Source organism: Asterias amurensis, chromosome 7 (genome assembly GCF_032118995.1).
Source record: "Asterias amurensis chromosome 7, ASM3211899v1".
NCBI classification, from domain to species: domain Eukaryota; kingdom Metazoa; phylum Echinodermata; class Asteroidea; order Forcipulatida; family Asteriidae; genus Asterias; species Asterias amurensis.
Genome location: NC_092654.1, coordinates 21084451 through 21112414, shown reverse-complemented (window position 1 = coordinate 21112414; position 27964 = coordinate 21084451). Strand labels below are relative to the sequence as shown.

The 27964-nt window shown below is 38.0% G+C and overlaps 2 protein-coding genes across 2 annotated transcripts; one reads left to right on the top strand and one right to left on the bottom strand.

Annotated features, from left to right (window-relative positions):
- The first annotated feature begins 263 nt into the window (after positions 1-263).
- LOC139939813 (uncharacterized) lies at positions 264-8919 on the top strand. Its single transcript, XM_071935944.1, has 8 exons — positions 264-413; positions 733-1098; positions 1790-2215; positions 2812-2894; positions 3465-3495; positions 4474-4555; positions 5093-5114; positions 5611-8919. Exons 3-8 carry the CDS (start codon positions 1911-1913, stop codon positions 5781-5783), a joined length of 696 nt encoding a protein of 231 aa, XP_071792045.1. The 5' UTR covers positions 264-413; positions 733-1098; positions 1790-1910; the 3' UTR covers positions 5784-8919.
- LOC139939810 (43 kDa receptor-associated protein of the synapse-like) lies at positions 7404-27869 on the bottom strand. The gene is made up of 7 exons (XM_071935941.1): positions 26539-27869; positions 25083-25919; positions 10808-10906; positions 9771-9893; positions 9612-9665; positions 8929-9128; positions 7404-7541 (listed from the first exon to the last, which is right to left on the bottom strand). The coding sequence occupies exons 2-7, from the start codon at positions 25767-25769 to the stop codon at positions 7463-7465; spliced, it is 1242 nt and encodes a 413-aa protein (XP_071792042.1). The 5' UTR covers positions 25770-25919; positions 26539-27869; the 3' UTR covers positions 7404-7462.
- Positions 27870-27964: the final 95 nt, after the last annotated feature.

The window sequence follows — 27964 nt, the reverse complement described above, 5'->3', positions numbered from 1 at the left end:
TTGTAGTTCCATCGATCGACCCAAGTGCAAACATTATCCTTCTGAGCAAACAACAATCGAGTTACAGCTAGCCTTTACACCAGTCGCTGCTCTTTAAAAGCGGTTGGAGTTTGCGCCCATAGAAATGGAAACACCACATAGGCCTAATACACAAAAGATGTCCGTCAAAATACTCCACAGACCAGCCCAACTCTCTCCCAACCATCCTCTCCCTCCATTACTCCCTTTCTCTCCCCCTCTGTAGTAACTTGCATGTGTTGCAAAATGGCTGCTGTTTCAGTCGAGTATTAGTTTAGTTCAATGTTTCCACGATAACAGCCATCTCTACTTTTATGAACTCGATTGTGACATTGAAACCGTAATCGAGCATCTATGTTGAAAAATATTCTTCAATGGAGTTCAAGATAACTCAGGTACGTTATGTTATAGAAATGCTGTCGCTGGCAGTGACTGAGCTACTAGTTGCGCAATAAGCCCGGTTCATACATGTACTTCCTGCGAATGAGAGGCGAATTTTTAACGTTGCTGTTTTCGCAGCGATGTATCGCAGGATTTGAACACACATTTCAAATGTTGTGAATTATTCGTTGCGAATTTGTGACGTCAGAGTTCCTATCGCATTCACATTTGCAGGAAGTATGAACTGGGCTTTACGTCTGATAAGAGGCTAGCAAAGACTACCGCGTACCACAGCATCCATAGTAACCTTTGCAATGATGTGTTTGTTTCCAGTCGATGATATTGATTCAGTGCATCAAATCACTGCTAAATGGATCCATTTCAAAACACAGCCATCGAGACTATTTCAAATGCACTAGTTCGACAACAACAAGCACCCCGCTCTCTAAAACAATATACAAATCAGAGATGATAAACGATTACAAGGAAAGTGCGAAAGTGCTTGAATAGTGATCCAGCGGCTTGGCTACGACTTATGCTACGACTTCATGAGCCGTTAGCTGCAACGACAGCGTTGAAGGATAGGAGATTTTGGCGCTCAAGCCATTAACGAAGCAATTCATTCTGAAACGTTGTTGAGATGTGATAAGACGAGAGACACTGTTTATTATTGTGAATCACATTGCGTTGGATTTGAAGGTAAGTTTTATATTGTACAAAAAGTAAGAAACAGTAATTTTGCAGAAAGCATCGGTGCCAATTAATGATAATACACGAGAAACACTGCATTGGTGACAGCTCACATCAAATATTATTGAAAAGCGTTTATTATTTAATGTATATTTTTTTAAACTGAACGCATTAAGGCACCTATAATACACATGTATGTCAGGCAACTCACCACCATTATCTGGACAATAAGTTTCATTACATTTCTGTTCATTTTTATAGGTGGCGTATTTTGCGTTTATGGTTTTTTTAAGTCCAGCTTTCCATTCTATCGTACTGTTTAGCATCATGCAGAGGGAATATCCGATAACCACAAGCTATTCACTCAAAATAATTTGAAGTGGGCAATATGAAGTCCATGTTGTATATAGGTTGGTGACGGTGCAAAGTCTGACCATAATAATGTTCTCTGTCGGTGTGAAGTACATCATATAGCTATAAATTGAGTCATAATGTGAAGTGTGTAATGATTATTTGATCGTGAAATAATAAATTGATTTAGCTGTCTCTGGACTCTGAGATGAAGGCACATTTAGATGAAAAGTACCCTAGCGAACAACTCGGAACATGGTTCTCGGAACTTGGGTGTTGGAACATACGGTGTTGGAATATTTTAATATTACAAGCATTCACCAGTATAATACTTTTCTGTCTTCCTCAGATTTATCCCAGGCGACGGTCATAATACACTTTTGAGGATTCTTTCATTTCACTAGCAAAATACATCAACAACAACAACAACAACAACAACAACAACAACAACAACACAACAACATTTATAAATGGAGTCATCAAGGTACAAAAAGAGAACTGTAAAGATATCCCAAGCATCCCTCAAGGAGTCTAGCGAGCCCATCACTGCCCGTTCAACAAGCCGCAAACAAAAGTCTCGGACCAATAAAGATATTCCCCCGGAGGAGCATCAGGTAGACGCCCCCCGGCAAGAGGCTGCAAGACACGCTCTTGAGAATATTAACAGTGTCAAAGAAATAAACGAAGTGGACGCGAAACTCCAGGGGGAACTCACACCACAGGAAATACGGGATTTGAGATTTGTTTTTGACACATTCGACAACGAACATCGCGGGTAAGTTCAGTTTTTGTAACTTGAGTCTGCTTTTCAGAAACGGAGGCAATTTAATACCTGCATAACAAAGAAGCTAATTAACTGATGCTTTTATCTGTTCTTTTTTTACTTTCCTATTGTAAATGTAATTGCACACTCAAAGTGTTTACACCTTAAGATTATCATGCATGACATTGAAGTTGTCGATGACATTGAAGTTGCGAATGTAGATGTTGCCTTTAAGTTTTAGATAATAATTATTGGACATCGATATTCGCGGTATAAACATGTGAATATTCAATATCCAATATCTAAAAAGGCAACATCGATATTCGCTGTACAAGCATTATATGAATGCCCAATATCCAAAATTTACCTAAACTTATAGACGATGTGACCTCTGACGTCACACGAAAATCATAACATGATTCGCGCGCATACCGCCGGGCAAAACCTTTGTGTTTTGGCAGCCAGCTAGAAAGTGTATGCAATCTTACCAGCGAAACATGACGTATACAGTGTTTTTTCAACAGAAAAGGTTTGAATGTAAACATAGGTCACATCGTCTATACTGTCATGATTATATCTGTACTATTAAATCCTCGTTTTGTGAACAGGTCTATTGATTTCGATGATCTAAGGAGGGCAATGCGAGTAATTGGATTCAAAATCAACCAGGATGATTTAAATGAGGTTTCAGGTAAGGTTTCAGGTCTAGACAGGTCTATTGATAGGTGTTAAATTTTCATCGGGGATAAAGAATATTCATTTTTGTATAACCCATATACACATATATGTGTTAGCACCATTGGCCTACTCGTTACTTTTCCGAGTTTGGTTAAAGGCAGTGGACACTATTGGTAATTACTCAAAATAATTATTAGCATAAAACCTCATACAATTGGTAACGAGTAATGGGGAGAGGTTGACAGTATAAAAACATTGTGAGAAACGGTTCGCTCTAAAGTGACGTAGTTTTTGAGAGAGAATTAATTTTCCACGAATTTGATTTCGAGACCTCAGATTAATTTAGAAGTGAGAAGACTGGTCTTCGACAATTACCAATAGTATCTAGTGTCTTTAAAACAAAATCATGCATAGTACTCGAGTCTTGCGACGCTTCAACACATAACCTCGCTACTTTAACCTTACATGGTGTTTTGAATTTGATATTGTCCTAATATTCTACATTTTAAGGTAGCATACAAATGTTTCCTTATCCTGGATTTTCTACTATACTTATATTCTCTTCTCTGTCTTATATTTGAAGGTGGTATACAAGGCGGGCTGGGTACCCCTGGGTAAGATATTTTTTATAAACGAATCTTCGAAAGCTTTCCTTAAAGGAAGTGGATATTTTTTTGTAATTTAACAAAATAATTGTCAGCATAACAACTTGAGAGCTGTTGACAGTACAAAACAACGTTAGAAACGGCTCCCTCTGAAGTATCTTAGTTTTGAGAAAGAAGTAATTTCTCACTGAAATATTTGAGTTGAATTCGAGACCTCGGCTGAAGTCTCGAATTCAAGGCATCTGAAGACACACAACTTGAGCGACAAGGGTGTTTTACTTCCCAACTTCGACGACCAATTGATTCCACATTTTCTCATGTATACCCCAAGTGAGAATACTGGTCTTTGACAATTACCAACGGTGTCAAAAATGCCTTTTAAGTCCATTGGAAATCCGAGCCCTTTTCTATAAATATAAGTGGATCATTGAGGCGAAGAATGATATAGTGTCGTCACATTTCGTGTATGGTGCAGAATGACCTCAACTTAAAAACAATGTGATCGGGAGACTCTTCACCTTTGCTTGTATACGTCTAAACCTAATTTCAAAGTCTGGGGCTGCGGTTATTTATCAACATCAGCCACGCCAAACTCTCATACATGTTAGCTAGCAAACGTCTGGACTAGTACCCTGTCTTTATCCACAAGGATATAAGACAGATACTTGCTTTTCAGAACCATATATTTCATTGGGTACAATGATTTCATTTGATAAACGTGAAGTGACGTAATTTGTCTATAATTCTGTGCTTTGGTCGTGATTGTGTTTGAATTTTCTTCTGAAATGTGTTCAACTCTAAGATTGGATGCACTTTTTGAAATGCATAACCGTACAACAACTCTTCGTTTAACTTGCCCAAAGTGATGATCACGTGACAGGAAAAAAATCATTGAATACCTGGTTCTTTTGTTAAATGTTTGCTGCATCGCAATTCCCGCCATCTGAGGTATTAATTTTGATTTTTCTTTCACATTGTCTAATTCAGCAATATCAGATTTCAGCAGTTTCTCGAGTTGGTTGTCTACAAGCAGGGAGACGCTCGAGATATATACGGGGATTTAGAGCAGGTATGTGCACCTATAATTATGACAATGAGGCCTCGTGCAAGTCCAGTAGACGGCGTTCCAGTCCAGACTCGTCGTTCTAGTTTGTTTGTTTGTTGTTTTGTTTTTGGCTGGTTGTTTGTTGTTGGTTTGTTTTGGTTTATTGTTTTATTTTGGTGGTTTTCTTTTGAATTGTTAATTGTTGTTGTTTTTTGTTTGTTTCAACGTTTGTTGGAAGGGGGCCCTCAAACTGTGCTTTTAAAGGTCCTTTGCTCTAACAAAAAAAAACACATCAAAACATGGCAAAGTGAAACACAAAAGAGATAGGGTCTATTCTTTCGATCAAACAAAATTTGTTGAGACGATCTTTATTTTTAAAGCAAAGAGTACATCGTTAACACAAGAATGAGTGCAACGTTGGCTTATAGACAGGAACAGTGTTTGTGTAACCGGTAAGGGAGATATGGGTTACAACTCACCACGTGACAATGTGTCATTAATATTAGTGATATAAATAAATTAATTAATTAATAAATAAAAAAATATTATTCATTTCCACAGGGATTCAGCATGATGGACCTAGGTAAGTTGTTACAGTCCAAGATCACAATAAAGTTCACAAGGCCAGTGTAATAGATAGTCATTTAAATACCATGAAAGTCAGTTATCTAGAAGACGTACCTATACTCTTACTGAATTGCTAATTATGAATTTCAAATGCGGATTTTGAGTCCTGATATGCATGTCTTTTTTCCATGTCTCTTCACGCGAATATGTTTGCAACATGTAGTTGCTTCCATCACCCCCCCCCCCCCCGAAAAAACCATACTATACGAATCTTTCACAGGAATCTTATAGGAATCAAAAAAATGACGAAAAATCTTTAAGAACCTTGTAGGAATCCTATTTGAATGCTGTGATTTCGCCTATTATAGATGTAATTTTTTTGTACAGGGATTTTTACCATTATAACAGACAACTTCTTACCATTATAACAGACAACTTCTTACCATTATAACAGACAACTTCTTACCATTATAATAGACAACTTCCTATAACCCTTGACCTTTAACCTACAGGAGAGAAAGGTCATTTGAACTTTGAAGACATCAAGAAAGCTTCGGTGACGGCCGGACTAAGGTTTCGAGACAGCGAGATTCGAGACATGATGGACGAAGCGGACACCAACGGAGATGATCTCATTACAAAGGACGAGTTCTTCCAAATTATGCTCCAAACTAACTTATTTTAGGCGGGAGATTTGTCGTCCGTCGAATTCTAAGCAAGGACTAGCCTACCTCAAGCCTGCGCTAAACGTCGCTCTTTTGTCGTTCAGCGCAGACTAAGCCCAGTTACACAGGTTAGCTGTGTGTACTGTTACAAAGAATAGTCAATACCAAATCCAATCATATTGCATTATTGAGACAGCTGCACGCTATCATCAGCATTTTCGAAACTGCGAATATTGGCTCTGGCTAACGCTCACCAGGCTCCAGCGCCTATACCGGTATTTTCGAAACACATCATCCACTGACGAGTTATCTGCACACAGGTCTCTGCTCAGATGATACTTTATTAACACCAGATAATTTAGCTTTAAATTATATACATGTAATCTATAAATTTCTATACCATCCGCCCTGGTAATAGTTAAAAGCAGGACAGTTCTTTTCAGAACTGAGAAGTCTCCCGAACCTCCGATTATCTACTCAACGGCAGTAAAATAAAGCAAGACAGTTCCCTAAGAACAACTCTACCTGGCAAGTAGATACACACATGGTGTTACCGCAAACCAAATATACATGGATACCTCACCATGCAATGCCTCAAATCCTATATATATACATGCAGTTTGAAAGCCGAGTTGTGTTGTATCGGTTAAAACTAACGCCTGGGTGGGCAGACTATACAAAGAAGTGGTTTTACCCATGAGAACATTAGCCATTACGGCGTTTCATGCACGCTAAAAGCCAAGCATAAGCTCCATGTTCTATTAAAAACCTTGAAATAGTTGGAAATACATACAACGGAATTTACAATGAGACTTTCCATGCATAATCAGGTTACAATAAATATACACCATGTACACGTTTTAGATACAAAATTTGGTCATAGAGGGCGTTTAAAAATAAAAACCGTTAAATACATTATATTTGTACAAAGTTATTTTATACCCAAGGAGATCAGTAATCACCACAGAAACTCAAAGAAGAGTCACTAACGCTTTCTTTGTTCTGATAATAAAAGTACCAGTAAATGTTGTATTTAAAGTCATTGGTTTTGGACGAGAAACTTAATTTCCGCTTTACATCATAACTATAGTCATAAGTCATTTAACAAAATTTCTCCAAAATTGTTGGCTGGCCACGTTAAGGCAGAACAAGTTTAGTTCACGTGTTTCTGCATCCACCTCTGCTTATTACGATCTGGCAAACACAAAGAAGAAACCGAGTCCTGGCGACAATTTTGTGATTGTTTTTGTTGTCTCGGTCATTTTCAGTCATGACGACATGCACCACGTATCGTCGTCCACCTTTAGACACGCCAAATGTGGTCTGCAGGAGTAATCATTATCTGAACAACAAAAATCAAACTTTACAGGCCAGTGGGGGACATTCAGGACGCGTGGTGGCAGCAGACTAACCAGGTAAAATCACAGACATAAAGAACCTAAAATCCATTGTTCTCGGTAATGCGCTCTTGCTCAGAACCACGTAAACAATGGCAATTTGTCTGGTAAGTCTGCTGCCACCTAGCGCCTCAAAGTCTCCCATTCATATGAAGCAGATTTAATAATGAGTACTGTTTCCAGCTGCTTTACGTCCAGGTTACAAGCACTCCTTGTGTTGCTTATTATTTTAGAAGGAAGGCTTTTGCGTGAAGGTGTAGAGGAAGCTGGAGTAGAACTCGTGGGTTGCAAGAGACAGTATTTCAAACGAATATCGGCACCGTTAACATCTTTTTGCAATTTGGGCACCCTCTCGCCTTGAACGTACTGGTTTCTGAGCACCTATAAAGCAAAACAAAAACATGATTTTAGTAAATATTGTTAACTTCAACACTGCCTGTAAATAAACTCTTATTGACTGTATTGTAGCAGCTATTATATTTATAGTGCCTCTTGCTAGGCCTCAAGACGCTTAACAAGAAATACACATAAATTTTTAATTTTCCTTTAAAAACAACACGTAGTACCGAAAATGATTATTAATTAAAACTAAACAAAGCCACATGGAGCCCACAGTATACAAAATTAGATAGGCCTACTCAATCGAAATTAACTTTATTAATTATCAGGAAAAATATTAGAGGTGAGAGGTTGCCGGCACCTCACCCTAAACGTTGAGATCCTCAGCATCTGGCATACATAAAAAGACTAAACATTATAATACTTTATAGAAAACGAGTAGAGCTAAAAGCAATACAACGGTTAGAGGTAAAAGGTTATAAAGGTTATAAACAGACAAAAAATGAATAACTTAATACAGAATGACACCAAGATTTACGTATGGAGAGTATTAAACAAAATGCAAAAGGGGGAAGTTTCAAGCACATTAACCTTTGATGTAGACGTCCGCTTAATGTGCAGGTTAAATTTTACTTGAGGAAAAATAAAGATAAATCAAAAATGTTATGGGAGACTTTAACGCTAGGTGTCGGCAGACTTACCAGGTAACATTCATTGATAATATACGTAGTCCGTGAATGCGTAAATTACCAAGAACATTGGATTTACCTGGTAAGTCTACTGCCACCTAGCGTCGCCTATAAAGTCTCACATGTCTAAAGATTTGAGGCTTAGAAATATTTTCTCAGCACAGCAATTGAATTTCGGACTGTCTTCTGAAAATGACTTCTCCATGTCAAACTCTTGGTGGAGCCCTACACTGTCAACTCTAAAACCACGATAGACATTTTATCGCAAATACTTGGTACCAATCTAGCTGTGGATCGAGGTGCATGCTGGTCTAGTTAGCGATCAAGTTAGATTGAAAGCCAGACTAGTATGCACCTCATTCAGTTCAATTCAATTCACAATTATATCCACACAAAAAACCCACAATATTATAGAACTACATTGTATGCATACGTGTATATAAAAGACAGAAAAAGAATAAACTAGCAGGAAGCAAGGCCCCAAAGAAGCCAGGTAGCTTGTAACGGCTTGCCTTTAAAAAAACAAAAGACAACTAATGAGCGCTTGGGCAACGGGTATATACGCCTCTCTTAATATTTATGCATGACGTCATAATTCTTACCCAAAATGAGGCTATGGGCGCACGTCCCCCATCACTTGCAGTGGCTGCGCGCGCCCATCGCCTCGTTTTAAGTTAGCATTGTGACGTACCTCATGCATAAATATTAAGAGAGGCATATACGAAAAGGTATATGGTTACCTTGTGTGATATATATGACAGCACGACATGACATGCAGACTGTCATGGCGGCTCCCGATCACCTCGTGACAAACGCCACAGTAGAGAGCCAAGTCTCTCAGGTAGCGGTCAAACTTGGAGGCGTGGTCTTGGGATGCCTTTGGGTTACCCAGGGCTCGGTGAAGCTGGTGCATCAGCCAATGAGATCGCAGCATACACATCTGAAACAAATAAACCCAGTTCATCAAATCAAACTTTTCTAAATCTTTTTTGTATAGTAGCTTTTAAGTAATTTTTACTTTAAATTGTATTCAAGTGTATTTAATCCCCCAAAAAGAGGTATTCATGTTGCAAATAAAACTGCTATTCTAATTTATTCAACAATGAAGACTACATTTTTCAAGCATTCAACAACTCGCCAACCGCAAATTTTGAGAATGTATCTATTTATTTTATTCAATTCAAGTTAATGGGTGATTTTGTTCTCTTCAAGTGTTGAACATTTATATCATTCAAAAAGATGTTCACATGCGACAGGGACTTTTCCTGTCTTATATCTTGATTTGTTTAACAATCAATAAAATTATATCTTTTTTTTGTGTATTATTTTCATGATTAAAGCTACGATCTTGAAGTGTGAGCTTACAATAAATAATAATCATTTCTGTGACTTCAAAAACTTCAGATATCAGGGTACAACTTACTTTGTTTCCCATTGCTGTTGCGAGTTCCAAGGCTTGTTTGTTTACATCCACAGCCTAAATAACAAAGAGTAAACAAATTATATTAAAAACAACCTCTGTTATATTTTGTTGACTAATGATGCTTCTGGTAAAACAAAATTACATGTTTTTTCAATTTACCTTATCGAATTGCCTCATCATAACGAGTGTCTTTGCCATCCCAGACAGAACCTGGAGTTGTCCAAGTCTGTCGGCGACTTCCACAGCGATACTTAGGGAAGATTCGTAGCGCGGGTAAGCCCTCTGTTGGTCAAAATAAACAATCATTCCAATTACACAATTTGTAAAAGTTGTCGTAATATTTCTATTGTGTTGATTAAGGAGTTTTTTTATCATCATCATACATTATCATATTGCTGTCCTTACATTTCACATTTCAAAGCATAAAATCAGAAAAATTGATAATTCACAAGATTTATATTGATCAGTAATACTTCTACACGATAAGTATTTATATTAAAAAATATATAATATAAAAAGCAGCAACAACAATGTTAGGCTTAGGTGGAACTGAGGCTTTCGGGCCTTTACCTATTGACAGACAAACAAACATATTAATCAAAAAGTAAAAACAACTGTAGTTTGTATATTCTGGTGGAGAAAACAAAAATTCCCTCAAAAAATGAAGTCATCCGTTTTGGACAGCTGAAATTAAATACCGAAATAGTTTCCTGCCCTATTCATAATATTAATGGTTTCGTATAAGCATGGAAGAAGGAAAAATGTCCTTCACCCACGGTCCAAGTGACATAAAATTCTCTGAAGGGCGCCCTCTTGCATCATCTGTCAACCAGCTATCTAGCTGCACTATAGATGAAAGATGATGCCAACATTTATTTTTACGAACATTGTTTATTTTCTCTGGAATTCCGGACGATAAGCCAGTATCCCTCGATATGACTCAATATGTATGCGCGCAAGTGTCTTGATCAGTATTACACACAGCCTCGGGATTTGTTGCAAATAATTATTATGGAATCCCACTCTCCTTCTGGGTCACTTATGGCTACGGTGCTACAATGTCACGTACATGTACACCTAAAGTTGTGTGTACAAATGTAGGTTTTTGAAGAAGAAAAAAATATACAAGGCATTTATATGGTGTTGGGGCGGGGGGGGGGGGGGTAGGGGTGGATGAAAGATTTGTTATTATTTACCTCACAATCTCCACGTTTTCGATGGATGTCGGCAAAGATACAAAGGCATCGAGCCTGGATGGTTCGATCACTCAGCTGCAGTGCCATTTTCATTGCCTCCTGAAATTAGACCAAAAAAATGACTGAGTCAACTATGGATTGTCGGGTACTAAGTGATTGTATTATATAACATATATTTCAGGTTCATACACAGGATATAAACTGGCAGATGGGTACACAAGAAGGCAAAGATAAATAAATGGCAGATAATCATTATATTATTGGAATAATTTGGATCAGGAGTAAGAAGTTATTGGTGCCCAATCGGAAAAAATGGGACCGATTAATTTGTGTTCATTCCTTCCTTTTAATTTTTGATTTAGAAAAGACTAATTACTGCTACAAAATAAAACCTTCACATTTACACCAAACTATAGTTTTTGCCATTTTCTACGGGAGGAAAAAAAAAACACCGGCTGAGAGCTGGAAAGCTGCATGTCTGTCTGTGCCTAATTTCATAGAGCTGCTAAGCACAAACATTTGCTTAGCATGAAATTTCTACCTCGATAAAAACAGGATTATCAACAAAATTTCCACATGATTTTCAGGATGAGCAAACATCAGCTGAATACCAGTAACAATCAACATGCAACAAATGGAAATTTTGTTGGTAATCCTGTTTTTATAAAGGAAGAAATGTTATGCTAAGCAGATTTGTGTGCTTGGCAGCTCTATGAAATTGGGCCCTGGTGTGTTCGTGAATAAGAAAAGTCAAGCTCATAAGCTTGCCCCACAATTCTTGAACTATAGATACAAACATGTGTCCACAATGTTTGAATAAAAATTACAACACGATGACCTTGGTGTTTGAGTTTGATAAACCCACAGCGGGATCCGCGGCATTGTGTACACGATTAATATTAAAGGTTTCGCCCATGAATGAAGCAGTTCTCCGTAAAGACAAGTAATGATTTCTCTTTTATCTCGGTCCGCAGTCACGACGATTTTTGTTTTGTTATTATTTTTTATTTTGAGCGGGGAGGAACACGAAACCGGAATAAAAGTTGTTGCTAGGCAACTGGCAGCGATTCCAAAGAACGTCTATGAAACAGCCAACCTATAGAAACTGTAGGGGGTAAAACCAAAGTCTTTATACCAGACGCAAATTTAACATCTTTTAAACCCTGTGACTTTCTAACTTTTTAACTGTTTTTTTTTTATTATTAAACAAAACTGTTAATCTATTCTCTCGACTCAGAACTGCATGACAACTTACAACAATTACAATCTAAATTTACTAAATTAAACACTAATTTGTAAGTTTTTGATTAATTATCTCGATTGAGATTGTTGTCAGGTTGAGGTAGTAAGGTTAACATTGACCGAAAGCCCATATCTTGCACAGCTCAAATGGATGGACTGGAGATGGACTCATCAACGCTGCCCTACCCCATGTTCTCAAACCAATTCCTGACGTCAGATACTGCTCAAACACTTGACAATCACAATACTCCACACATAAACGTAAAAGGGTCAAGTGATAAGACAACCAGAGCAGACTTGTCATGTAGAACTCCTAGACCTCTTTATGTTCACCATCAAATCCTTACACAAAGCACATGGGCAAATACGCTAATTGCCCTCAAACCGAATTTCTGAACGTCAAACACACTGATAAGAAAGTCAAGTTGAAAGAGGTCAAGTTCAGATGTCATGATCAATGACCTTTACAGACAGCACTAGTTTATCTTATTGACAGATTGTTTAGCTTGTTGATTTTGATGCATGTCATGTTGCACAGGGTCACCACCCTTGTAAAACAATAAGAAGTTGGTATTCGTTCGACTGTACATGTATATGGGAAAAAGGTTTCTCAAAAAAGCCACCACTTTCGAGAACGAATTCTCTACCCTGTCTCTTTACAACAGTTTGTTGAACTTTAAGAAGGCTATATGTCATGAAGAAAATATCATACTACACCTTAATTCGCAAAGCAAACATCTTGTGGAGACAACCTATACCAGTCGCGAGCAATTTACAGTGTGTTTTGGCTTGTCACCGTTTCTGGTTTTGGTACCTTTTGTAGATAAAGTGTTCATGGCCATGACATGAATCCCTACTAACTGTGATTTTGAACGAAGATGTATGTAATATAATTTACATGCAGAAGTTTGAGCTTCATAAGTCGTGAATGTTTTGAGAAAGAAAAAAAATCACAGAGCAATGTTTTCAATGAGCAATGAGTCGCTTAAATCCGTTTTTATGCTAAAAAAATTATCTTCGTCGCATTACATAGACGAACATTATTTTGTGAAGTTGTTTGTGTCGTAAAAAAAAGTACCCAAAACCATTTTTTTAAGAATTACTTCTTTATGCTTAAAAAAATCGTTTTTTGATTATAGTAGGTTGATGAAATTGGACCCATCTAAACAGCATATCCAGTTCATCTAGTAGAAACCAAAGTTGATTCTGTCTATCATTCCCTTCTACGTGTTAAAAGATACCAGCTTTTATGGACTCAATATAATCCAAAACTCCTCCCTCAGGACAAGCGCAACCGCTGGGGCAAAAATCACCCTATTATAGCTCCTTCACAGGTTATCGCCTTGATTATCACACCATCGCTACGTGGTCCGGTGCCACGACCCCTTTTAGTGGGAGTTATTCTATGATAAATAGAATGAAGTTGGTAAACTTGTTTCGAGCTATCCATCAACATGATACATTGCACTCTGTGAACAATGTTAGCTCCAGCTGGCTCTAAATGAGTTCACTTTAGATTGTTTTTAGGTTTTTGGGGGTTTTAATTACAGATCAGATCAGGGTCAGAGGTTGACCCGGGTCACCACCGATTTGAATATTCCATAATGTAGGGGGAATAGTTGGTTCAGTAACCAGTATTGTAGAACCTTTCACATTGTATCTAATAGCCCTTTATCACTGCGAGGCCATCTTGAATTTCCCCCTCGAACTCAATGTAATCTAACCGAGGCTGGAAGGAGAAATAGTCTGGTTCTTTTCTGTACATTGAATATTGACATCTATTACTGTGACTGGATATAGGGAACATGCCCAAAATGATGGCAGCATGATGAATTACTATTGCGACAAGTGTCTGACATTGAACAAAGCTGAACCCTTGTAAGTCTTGGAACATGAACTCAACTGAAAAATTTGGTACAAATAAATGTGCAACACGAGAGTACCAACGAGAGGGGCCTTGAGTTACTCAAAGAAAACATGAAAAGGACAACAAAACGCAGGTATGGCGTTCCATACTTCATCTATGTTACAAAAGCTCTATGGGTAATACACACTGTCTTTACATAGTTTAACGGTATGAAGGAAAACACAATGTTTTCACCTTAAGTAGGTCTACTTATTTCATCATTACTTGTTTTTTAAGGGCCTCCGACAGGTAGGATTTGGTATACTGGACAGTGGACACCACCTCCCCTCCCCTCCCCTGGACACGGTTCAATCAGATACACCATCTGTCGCAATTGGACAAAGCAAATCAAGGTAGCCTACTCAAAGTAGAGTGTTCCAACTGAAGTAGTATGTGAGAGCATTTTCAAGGGCGCTCTCTCTCTCTCCCTCTTTACAGATTGCAAACAGAGTCCAGTTTCTTTCCCTTTTTCTCGAAAATCCCCTGAACAGTGTGTCTTAGTTATAATGATAATCGAGTTTGTCATTTGACGGCTCTTGCTCCCGAAACTCTTGCCGTCGGCAATGCCCTTTTGTCCCCGTGAAGACCGCGAACAGGAGAGGGTCTAACACGATGGATAAAATGGTATTCATCCCACTTTTAGCGTTAAATTGTCAAAATCCACTTAAATTTCTCCAGGCATTTATTAGCCGTTACCTTGGAAACGCATACTATTAGAGAGTACTATAACCTTGAATAGAGTATTAATCAATTTGATTTGAAACGAAGGCTTATCGGTGTTTAATAGCAACGATTTATAGTTTAAATGAACATTACAGAATTGGTTTTGCTGCAAAACAGTTGCTGGCAGTGTAAGCACTTTATGTAATCCACCATATATATAAACTGACAAACCTGTAGAAGTTTGAGATCGATCGGCAATCTGGGTCACGAGAGAATAGTGAAAACCGATTACAAATTTTGCATTGCATCGATGCCAAAACAAAAATGAATAAAACGCTCACTGAGCGATAAACTCCAAACACGAAATTAGACAATTTGTTTCTCATCAAAAATGAAATTTCAGACATAAATATTTCAAGGGATGTTTTCTACTATCATCATCATGAGACCGTGTAAGTTTTATGTAAATCTGTGATCTTCACGATTTTGTTTTTTTACCAATTCTGTAACGTTCCTTTAAAGCTGTTATTCTTTTGGTAGGATACAATCAATGGTTCATAAAATGACAGGATACAGTAAAACGTGACCTAAACCGTCACTGATCGCATAGCAGTCAAACGCTCTAAACCCAAAGAGTTAAATTGCAAATACTGATAAACCTATCATTCTTTCATAATATAAGTAGTTTTTATTACACTCCACAACTCCCAGGTCAGACTTGACCCGGATTCCGGATCCCTGGGGGCCTGACACAATAAAGGGTCAGTCTGACCCGGAATGGTTCTGAAATGGGATATAAACTCAGATTCTGCGTTATTTTGACGCCTTTCTTTGTCGTTTTTTTTTACATGGATTCAAGATAATACTGACCCAGAAATGGTTCAGGCCCAACGGGACCCGGATGATAAGGATCCGGGTCAATTGTGCCCCGAAAGTTTCAAGAGTGTAGGCTCTTTACAACATCCCCTGTCCATTGGGCCTTCCTGGAACCATCCCAACACCTTTGGATACCAGCACTGACATTAAAATGGCGCCTCGGGCGTTCATCATTCACAGCAATAACCTCAAACGTTCGCATTCCTTTAATTCATATAACTGTAAATCAGACAAATTCTTCAGTTTGTAAACTTCATTTTTATGCCAAAAATGTTGTCTTGTCTATATATGATTTATTTACAAACAAATTTTACTAACATACCAGCTCCATAAACCACAACATTGTTCTCAAAAATATATTGATATGAGTAATTGATTGATAAAGTTATTTGATTGATTGATATGTTTAATGAAATTGTATTCATGTTTACTCGATTGTGAAATTACAACTGACGGCCAACCAGCTGGTTAAACCTGGTTGCTCCTTCAACTAATCATTTCAACCATACATCAATTTTAATAAGCAAAAGGGAAAGCCAAAACTATTGTGGATTTTAAGTGTTTTTTCCGAGAGGCACTTAAGAGGGACGGCCTTGTAACTTTAGTGCGTGGGAACAAGACTCAGGAGCTAAGAGGGTACGGGGCCATGGACGATTTGGACCCACTCCAAATCATAAAGGGCGACGACGGTGTAACTTTTTATCCACAGACGGGCACTTCAGTATATAATCCAGAGAAAATATATTATTTCACTCGGTTGATATATGTTTTTACAGTTTAAAAATATGCATCAAAAAGAGAAAAAAACATTCAAGGAACAATAAGATCATTTTCAAAGAAAAAAATCGCATTCAAAGACAACAAGACCACATTCAAGGACAAAAAGATCACATTCAAGGACAAAAAGATCACATTCAAGTACAAAAGATCACATTAAAGGACAAAGAGATCGCATTCAAAGACAACAAGACTATACATTGAGGGAAAAAACATATTTAAGGACAAAAAGATAACATTCAAAGACAAAAAAATCACATTCAAGAAAGACAAAAAGGTCACATTCAAAGACAAACAGATCAAATTCAAAGACAAAAAGCGCATACAAATCAGAAATAAGTGTACAGTTTTTGTCTGACGTTATTGACATGTCCTAAAATTGTATTCGGTTTATTAAAAGGTCATTGTTGAGTTGAGACAACTGTCACATTATCTTCTGTTCATGGGTAGTTGTTTTTTTCCTGGGTCGTTGCTTTGTTTTAATAAAACCAGAGTGACACACAATTTAAAAGCTCCATTAGTTGATTGCGCCATCTTCGTGCCGCATCTTAGCATGGTATGTTTCTTACGAATAGGAAACTTTTACCTTTTAGTTCTCATGAGACCGGACATTAACCTGTTTTCGCTTGACTGTCTTGTATATCATTATACAATTTAATAAAAAAGTCTGTGGGACTTCAAATAGTTTACATGCAACATTCTCGGAGTTTGAAAGACCTCGTAAATTGAATCACCTTTGGGTGGGATTTTTAGTAGCCATGCCAAGCCCTGTGGACAGGATTTAACTGATGTGGAAAATAAGTTCGTATCAGATTAATTGAAACAACTTGGTTCTTTGACCTTTGAGGTTGTTGTGTAGATCCCAGCTATTACCGTCGGACTTAAGGCACTTTCACACGAAAGCAACTTAACAAGGGTCACTTGCTTTATTTTAGCATGGTTGCGAAGTTTTACAAAATGCACTTCGTGTGAAAGGACAAAAATGTTTATCTTGCTATTGATAAGAGATTTCACTATTTATAAAGACCTTTCTTGGACAGTCCAAAAAAAGTTGTCCTTTCAACTTGAAAAATGTCACCTCGCTCAAATAAAGCAAGGGACCTATGCTAAATTGCTACGGTGTGAAAATGACTTTAGAGAAATTTCGACTTCGATGCAAGAGCTGTTTTTGTTTGATCGTTTGTTTGCTTGTGTTCTGTTTTGGGTGGGTTATTTTCCAAAAACAAAACAGTCAAAACATTGAAACAAACAGAGTACAAATTAAAACACTTTATTGGGTTGCCTTTCTACGGTATGATTGGTGTAGATTAAATTGTCTCTCTCTCTCGCTATCAAATTAAAGTTTAACCAAACATTTACTTTGGATCTCTAAAAAAAAATCTCGCATATAAATCCTTCCGTTGCGAGTAAATAATTAAACTCAATATTATTATTAACCCATCTTGAGACGACACATCTAATCTATTGTCAGTTCACATCTGTAAGTTTCATCTCATTCTTATATGACATGTTGACATTGTATAGTCAGTATTAGTGGGTGGTATAACGAGCATCATGCATGCAGATGTTTCAACTTGGATCAAATATTCACTCATTATTTAGAAGTTAAGAACAACGGCTCTTAATCGGCTTGAAATGTCTCTATCTGTGTGTATCCGTGTGCCTTCTTGGGTTTTCCAGCGTATTTTTGACAATGTATAATAATCTTACTAATAAGTTCTGGTTGATGTATATAACCCGATGTTTGCATGTGTATTTCATTATTATTGTTTAACTGTGGTACATATTTTATTAAACCATTTTTTAATTTGAATGAATTTGAATTTGTAAAACAGTGACAACAAGTGTCAAATGTCTAACTACCAACCAAACGATATCATATTCTCTTGATATTCAACATAAGCACTTAAAGACACTGGACACTATTGGTAATTGTCAAAGACCAGTCTTCTCACTTGGTGTATCTCAAAATATGCATAAAATAACAAACCTGTGAATATTTGAGCTCAATCGGTCGTCGAAGTTGCGAGATAATAATGAAAGAAAAAACACCCTTGTCACACGAATTTGTGTGCTTTCAGATTTCGAGACCACAAATTCTAAACTTGAGGTCTCGAAATCAAATTCGCGGAAAATTACTTCTTTCTCGAAAACTATACGTCACTTCAGAGGGAGCCGTTTCTCACAATGTTTTATACTATCAACCTCTCCCCATTACTCGTTACCAAGTAAGGTTTTATGCTAATAATCATTTTGAGTAATTACCAATAGTGTCCACTGCCTTTAAAGGAATGGACATTAATATTCGTACATTAATCTTTACCGTGTGGTTCCTTGACAACTCTGGACGTTTTAAAGAGACAGATTTTTCTTTTTGACACTCTGTCACGTTACTGTCAGCTTACTGTAACTTCAGTCATCGTCATCATGTTCCGTGTTCACATGGCTACATTATTTATTTCACGGCGTCTATGATGGTAAACCAAAGGCATTCGAGACCCATTGTATGATAAATTGATGTTTTTCATTTCAAGATGCATTGCTAATCGTCATCTAGATTTCAACACATCATCAACCCCATGAAAAAAATGCACCCGGTTTTAGATGGCCGAGTTTGAGATAAGCCAAACATCAATGTTCTTTGTTGTCTCTTCCATTTTGCTTTCATTTTGTGGGTTTTCACAGGGATCTTCAATTACTAATAATAAATGCAAATTAATTACTCCTATTTCGATGTCCGTTCTTCGCCTGCACCATGCATGGTTCCTTATCGATTAAGAATATGATACCGTGTCATGTATTTGTTACTTAGTTTGTTTCATATTACAATGACATTTTTTCTTTTGTATTTTAGATCATGTTATTTTCAGTTGTTTCAGTTTGTTGACAAGATTTAATATCTTGATTTCCTGCATTTATCACTGGATCCACTTCTATGTAAATGGATCGACAGGGTAAAAAGAAAACCACGCAATTTCGAGGCATATTTGTTTAGATCATTGTATTCTACTTTTACAATATCTTTCTAACCATATACATTTTACAACAAACGGTTAAAGAACGATTTTCAAAGACCAACTCGACCGATCCAAGGCAACGTGTTCCTTTAACAACTTGTTAACGGGTTCAACAATTATAGTTAAGCGGCCAACTTAAGCTATAGAGGTTGAGTTACTAAACCTTGACCAATGGATATGGTTCCAATAAGTAGTTTAACCCGGTAGTTTTATCAAATGATGTTAGTTCCAACCCTTAATAATTCACGCTGTGGCGTTGTGTATAAGTTTACTGCCACTGCTGTGATATTGATGACGATTTAAAGATGGACTGGCGCCGATTGTGCCACACGTCTAGCTTCATGCTATGGACAAGATGATCCAAAATCATCTGAAGGAATTTTGTCTAAATTGTCTTTGAGACTTGAAGAGGCAGTGGACAACTTTGGAAATTGTCAGAGACCAGTATTCTCACTCCCAACATATGCATAAATCTGTAAAAATTTGGACTCGTTGAAAGAAAAAACACCCTACAGTGCATGAAATTGTGTGATTTCAAATGACTAATAAAAGGCGTCAGGCCTGGTCTTTTAACATGTTGGGTGTGAAATGACCTCTCAAAAACTACGTTACTTCAGAGGGAGACGTTTCTCACAACGTTTTATACTATGAACAGCTCTCTGAAGTTTGTATGCTAAAAATTATTTAAGTAAATATCAATAGTGTGCAGTGCCTTTATTAGACTCAGATCCATGAAAGATAAATCAGATTTGTGATTGGTAAACTGCCGTTAGTGACAACTATTTAGTTCTTAAGTGTACTTGTGTAGTAGTACTAACAAAATGACGAAGGTACCTCGATATTCAAATGTGCAAGAGTACGCAGAAGTGTGTAGATTTAAAAAGTCAAAAACATTTATTCACATTCCAGAGTGATATGCACTTCTTTTCGAAATTTGATCAAGTTTGTTTTATGTAAAAGTGTGAGCACGATCGGTGTAGTATGTTGGGAAGCAAAACAAGGATTATGTAAATGATGCCATGCTCACGGTCAGTTTTCAAATTGGAAAAAAAATGTACAATTTATATATATATGTAATTTTAAATGTTTGGTCGCACAAAGTCACGCCACCCAGACACGGTAAAGCAAAGTACAACGAGCAAAAAGTGTAATTCCCCTTAGCAAGTTAATTCGAACTGAATAGACCATAACAGAAAATCCGTCATTGTATCATCAACTAAATGCAAAAAAATCGCTGAACTTCATGTTGAACTCTACATCAGGACCATCTCCAAATTCATAGTGGTTTGTTTTGCTTCAACCCGGACGTCACGCTGGGTGGAAGGGTAAAAGAGGTTAACCACATTGCCCTATCACAGTGCCGAGAGGGCTCGGGTGGGTGGAGGTGGGAAGTCTGGTAAAAACATTAAAATATCCAACTAAACGCAAGGACTAAAATACATACACATTTTATTTAGTTTTTAATATCAAATCTGGCTTGAGCCAAATTCCTATGAGTTAAAAGGTAAGTAAACTGCATTCAAATTTTCTCTCAGAAAATTTGCAGTTTTATCCGATACTAATTTCTATTGTTCTTGTAAATCCATTAAAAGGCTAAACAAAGCAACGTACACTACTGGCATATTATAAGCGTCAACAAACAAATACACTTATGCAATGCATCGTCAAATGACGTCATCGACAACATGATCAGACTCTCGGTTTCTGTGAGAGCTTGAAAACTCCCGAGCCATAAGAGCTTGAACACGCATACGTTCTTCACAGAACAGTGTATCCTGGACCTGGCCTAAAACACATATCATAAAGTTTTTCAATAGGAATTGTAATGACCTTGATTCGTTGAAACTGCGAGCTCTGATGTCAAAATTGTCTGTGAAATATTGAAAACTGTGGGCGAAAAGTTGAAAACTGTGATAATTTGAAGCTTTATTTACAAGTCAAAATTGCCCACTTGGTGAAGTTGACCGTAAATGGTAAGGTAACAAACAAAGTCCCAAACCCTCCGTAAAAAAGACCCCAATAGCACTCCAGACAACCCTAACGTGTTACACTTAATCTGCCGACAGACTTTTCGTCATTAGTACGATAAAAGAGTGAGTTTGTATTCGTAGCTGACAGGGGTTACAACCTATATACTTTTTCTCCAGGCATAACACATTTTGTATTCAATGTTGCAAATTCACAGCCCAGTCCTTTTGTACCCTCAACACAACTTCATCCTTGAGTCCATTGTGTATAACAACAAAGCTAAGGTGTGAACCACTCCACCACTTCAAAGGAAACCCTGCTTTTTATAACGAGCTTAGGGTGCGTCTTAAACAGTCATTTCACGTCAAATATAGGTATATTACAAGTCATTTCTGTGACAAATTATCAAGTAATTTCTGCGACAAGTTACATTGTTTAAATACTATACCAAAAACGAAAGGTCTGAAGTAGTTCTTGCTCCAGAAAACCATGGAGGAGTGGGTAACATGTATGAATAAACTAATTCAAAAGTATTTTTTTATAACAATTATTTTGAGTTAATTACCAATAGTGTCTAGTGCCGTTAAAGGCAGTGGACACTATTGGTAATTGTCAAAGACCAGTCTCCTCACTTGGTGTATCTCAACATATGCATGAAATAACAAACCTGTGAAAATTTGAGCTCAATCGGTCGTCGAAGTTGCGAGATAATAATGAAAGAAAAAACACCCATGTCGCACGAAGTTGTGTGCTTTCTGATGCTTGATTTCGAGACCTCAATTTCTAAACTTGAGGTCTCGAAATCAAATTCGTGGAAAATTACTTCTTTCTCGAAAACTACATCACTTCAGAGGGAGCAGTTTCTCACAATGTTTTATACTACCAACCTCTCCCCATTACGCGTCATCAAGTAAGGTTTTATGCTAATAATTATTTTGAGTAATTCAGTGTTGGAGTAATTACCAATAGTGTCTACTGCCTTTAAAAGGCCAATACTCAACGATGTTCTACAGTGGTTCTGCCCCAGAGAACTTTTCAACATTTAAACGTTTTCTCCCTTGGGGTGAAAACTCACGAACAAAAAAAGTTGCCCAGTATATCCTGAAAAATAAGAGTTTATTCTATCCATAACTTGACAAGCTCATCAGTCAGTCGGCCATGAAAATAATAATAATATCCGTGAACCATGATTGAACCATGGAGGAGTGGGTAATAAATATGTATGATTTAACTAATTCAAAGTATTTTTTATGCTAAAAAAAAAATATTTTGAGTAAATTACCAATAGTGGTGTCTATAGTGCCGTTATTGTTTCCCCCTGGGATGAAAACTAACGAATGCAAAACAAAGTTGATTGCAAAACCCAAGTTATAATAGCCTATCATAGAACAAGTGATCTGAGTTTAGTGCATCCATAACTCCACAAGCTGGTCAGTCGGCCATGAAAGTAATAATATCCTATTAAATTAGTGAACCATGTAGGAATGGCTACCATGGATGAATAAACTAATTCAAAATGCAAATTCAGTATCTGCTGAAGTGGACACTCCATCGCAACCAAATAAGGAATTTCAAACTCTCAATGGATTTGCCTAAAGAGCCAGATAAATAACACCACACAAAAAACAAGGTCAACGATAACTAATGAAAGGCACATCAAACTTTCAAGTAATTAATTCTCAATGACTTCACCCACACCCGCTTGAAATAACACACACAGCTTATTTCCTTCCCCCGTCAATTTTTTTTTGCAACATGCCTCACTCTAGCCCATCAGCCCATTCCCAAATTCGCTATGAGTTATTGGATAATCATCAACAGAGGTAACTTTAGAACCTGGAATGTAATTTACATTCACATAAACATTCCAACAGCTATAAAGAATGAGTCGCTCAATGTTGTTGTATTTACGATACACTGGGACATAGAAATACAAACCACTCTGTAAAGAATGTTGAAAGCGTGCTGAACGAGTAAAATCACGGTACATTAAATATTCTGCTCGTTAAAGATTATATCCACTTCGGTAACAGTTGAGAAAAACAAATTAACTATTTATAAACGGTACTTCATTTTTTTACGCCACCAATTAAATTGCCACAAGTACGACGCGTCTAAAATTCAGCCCTTGTCGAGAACATTGTAGCCCTCTCCCTCCTTCCCGAAACAAAGTTCATAGAGCTTGTCTTTCCTTCGGTTTACGCTGCCACTAACAACTTTTAGTGACGAAATTGTGGGAGCTTTGTCTATTTTTACAGGGCCCAAAAAACAAGCACAAAAACCTGGCATAGCACAGAAAAGTATCGCTAACCAGAAACAGGTCACCAGTCAAAATGACTCTAAAATCACATAGTTGTGACTGGTGCCACAAAGAATTGTGTCAAGAATACTGCTTAAAATAAAAGCTTTATGAAATAATTATTGGTTTGTTACTGATGATGTCTTATTAAAAACTAAGATCCAGATCAATATGGAGTTCATCTAAATAATGTCAAGCATTAAATTCACATCTTTAATCACCGTCACACCCCTCAAACACCAATTACTAGTGGAGAATATTAATTCAAGTCAAAGAGGGACTGGCGATCCTGAAATGTCAACGGACCATTAGGTAGTACCAGCAGCGTGCATAAGTTGGCAGGATTTAATTTCACGATGATTATTATTCGCTTGATGGAAGTAAACAGTTTAATACACCTTAATAATTGGCTGAATTATGAAAGGGCGGATAATAATAATCCGTCGACCCAATTTCGTTTTTGCAAAAATAATCCAGCAAAAAATTAATCGTCAAGCTTAAAGTACGTTCCTCGCATTATAAAGTTCTTTCCATGATGTATTTATATTTAATTCATGCTTATAATGGTTTTGCAGTTGACGTTGTGCTACCACAAAACGTTTGTTTCGAGGTTCTCAGCAAAGGGCACAATTGCATGAGTAGCTAAACTTTGCTGCTATTAAACTTCACTGCGAAATTGTTGACCGTGTGAACGCATAAGGTGGATTCACTGCTAACTGCCCTGTTAACTCCAGTTGACAGAAACACCTTTTACAAAAACTTGCCCAGGGCATAAGACAATTATTTTCGGTGTAAGATTGAAACGGTCCAGACACAATATGCTCAAAGGCGGTGACAACAGCCACAGTTCATTGACCCAGGCAGTCCCATGTGCACGATGTTAACCAACTCGAGGAATTCCAGGAGGAACATTTGTTGTTCTCCATTGTTAATACTTCTTTTAGAGACATCATATTTACTTTTCTAATAATATCATTTAAATTTAGATAATTCTGTTTTGTCAAGTGACGGGGGAGAAAATGTCCAAACCGCCGAAATATATTGTATTCATACTTTGAATCCCAAGGTACACGCATTCTAAAAGTAAGACAAGAATCTTATTTCAAGAAAAATTGTCACCCCTAAAGTAATTCTCTACACAGATTTCTGGGAGACACACGAGAAAATAATTATGTTTTTATTATTTTTATTTCAAGAATATTTTTTTCAGCAGTGTTTAAAGTGACACACTCCAGCTTAGAACTGTGGATCCGGAGCAATGATAGAACCAGTCAAGGTCATGTGACTCTCAACGAGGGTCAAAGATCCGTTGTTGACCCACCGTGGAGTCAGACTGACCCCCGTCTGGTACCTGGACCATCTTACCTACTTTACGGCAGAAAGCGACTACACTCTGGTCAGTCTGGTGTCTGATAGTACCTTTTTTGTGTCATGGCAGCTCAGCGGTTGGCAACGACGGACTGCTAAAGACAAACTGAATGTGATGATGATGGTCTACATTAAATGATAAGCACAATGGCAACTTACCTCACAATAATCCATAGCCAGGTCCATCTTTCCAAGCTTTCGATAAGGAGTGGCAAGATTAAGTTGCACAACAGCCCTGAGTTTCTGACTCCATTCCTGCCCCCTGCATCTCACCAGTTCACTCGCCTTCACCGAGTATCTCAATGCTTTATCATAATCCTTCAAACTTATATACACCTCAGCTAAATCTCCGTAAGTGTTACACTCCAACCCCCTGTCTCCCGTCTTCACGGCCATTTTGAGTGCTTTGTCTAAGTTATCCAGGGCCTGCTGGAAGTGTCCGAATCCATGATTGGCGTTGCCAAGACAGAGATGAATCGGCCCCACCAAAGGGTCCTCTTGAGATGCAGTATTGTTCATGCTGTGTCGGGCATACGACATAGCCTTGTGGTACTCACAGAGTTTCTCATTAGCCCTCGCGAGATTGAGGTAGGCCTCGGCTCGCAGTTCTGGCTCATCCACCTCGTTAGCGATGTCAATCTGTTGGATAGCGTAGCCGAGCATTTCGCGATGGTCTCCCCAGTCACCATAGGCCCAGGCTAAGTGACCAAGGAGCACAAACTTGAGACGTTTGTCCCCTACCTTGCTTAGGGCACCTTTCCATTTCCTCACTGCCTGCTCTTGTTGGGTGTTATTATAAAGCTTTAAACCTTTCTGTATTTGTTGTTTGGCAGCCCTCTGTCCCATGTTGACACACGACACTAGGGCGGTAACCCTTAACAAATGGACGACCCAGTCATGTTTCGGCACCTAGATGTGTTGACTAGGCTAGTGGAAGTTACAAAAGTTATTCTGTTTTTCTATCAACGCCTTCTCCAGACCAGCATACCAGTAGGTCTAGCAAAGAGGAAATAAAGATTTGTGTGTTACTGCCAATAATTATCTTAGCCCCAATGTGTTGGCTACTTATCGTATAGGCGTAAAAAGGGAAAAATCGCCTCGTCCAAGGTATCACTCAAGACTGTCCTTACTCTATGGGGTATGAGCATAAAGCAAGGAAGTATGAGAGAGTACAGAAACAATTTTGAACCAATCTTGTATTTCCGCGTTTAAACTCAATTGAACCGAACTGATACTGGAAAGGAAAACAGTCTGGTCTTGTTAAAACTTATGTTGCTAATGAATGTAGTCAGGGAGCTGGATAATTAATGTTTCCTCAGTCACGTGTAGTGAAAAAAGTGATACTCTGAGAACTCGTGACATAAGTAACTTAATAAAATCATGAACGAAGTACCGGCACTGTTTTTGTTTACTTCACCATCAAATCTAAAGTGCATTTACTACTGCATTATCAGATCATAATTTTACTGATATCCGGATTGGTGTCGCCTAATTTAATCGCACAAATTATTTAATTAATTAATCAACAAGTTTGAACGTACAAACGCATGAAGTGAAAAACCATGGAAACTAATCGAGATTGATAAAACCAGAACAGCAACTGAGCTTCACTCACCTTTTCAAGTGTACGAACAGTGTCCTAGAAAACTAGGAAACACGGACGAGAGCACCCGTAGAAAGTTTTCAATGCTAACCGGATGTTAATTGGGCGATGACAGACTATCTCTTGAAATTACACCGTGCGATACTACTACACGGTAATACTTGATTGTAGTTGAGGAAAATGTACACCGAGTATTTGTTGCAGTCATGTCATGCAGTGGACGGCGCAGCATGAATGTAGAAACCAAGACATGTGCCGAACTCACAACCCGCGCGCGAGATCTATCAAGCCCCCTGCACTCTGAGGACTGAAGGCACACGAGACCGCCCCAACACAAGAAGAAGCAACGCTGTGATTTATGCACCGAGAAAACCAAAACAAATCACCGAGAGAAATTCCTTCAGTTCGTCCCTCTCTCTCTCAATGCAAGCTTTCGCGCCTCACCGACCAGAGCTGTTATCACTGCACTCAGGCATGCCTTTATTTGTCAATCCTAAAAGTCACTCCATCCACAAATTACCTAATACAATAAAGTTAGACGCTTCGTTGAAGAATACGTGGGATGGGATCTGGTTAACGACATAAGTTCGGCGTCCTATGTTGTTCTGGTGTGACCGTGGCAATGTAATTATGGTCAGCAAACATGAAGCGAGCTAACAGTACTAAACATCATGGCGCACTTGCTTGGAGGGGAAATTTACGAGCTGAATAAAATCTGGTCGTACGCCGTGAGATTAAATCACAACTGACACTGATACGCCGGTACCAATAATTGTGTTCCGTCCCCACGCAATGGCCTCTAATATAACAACAAAAACATTCTGCAGAGTGTCGAATAGTGATGACGTAACACAAGGATGTTTTTCAACTTTGCTCACCGTGCCGCGTCCCTCATTAACGAGATGTGGGATTAGACCTCAAGCATTTCCGAACCGTGAAATTAATTACGAGCTGCCAAGGGAAAGCAGAAACGCATCTCCAAGTAATAATTATTCCCTTGCATGTGGATGGGGACGGATATACTTATGGCTTCGTGACGAACCCAACGTACATTGCACATGTATGTTGCATTTAATATGTACAGCAACGTCAAAATGGAATCTCCCAAAAATGGCGCGAAAACATAGTCACTTTCACAATGACGTCATCGTAAGTTTGCCGAGTTACAGTTGCCCATGCAGATGGAGTGGTATAAATGCACGTTTTTGGTTGATTAACAAACTACAAGCTATATACCTCGTCTCCATGGAAAGATGATCGAGTAATATTATCGCCTATAACGCACTATACACCAGACATGATTTCATAATGGCGTCAAAGACGATGAACATGAGATGTCAACTAGTGTGTTTCAATTATTGTCCGTAACGTTTGACATTAACCAGCTGTGGACGGTCTGATTCCCGCCCGCTTTATCACTGTGACTGGTTGCTTCGTT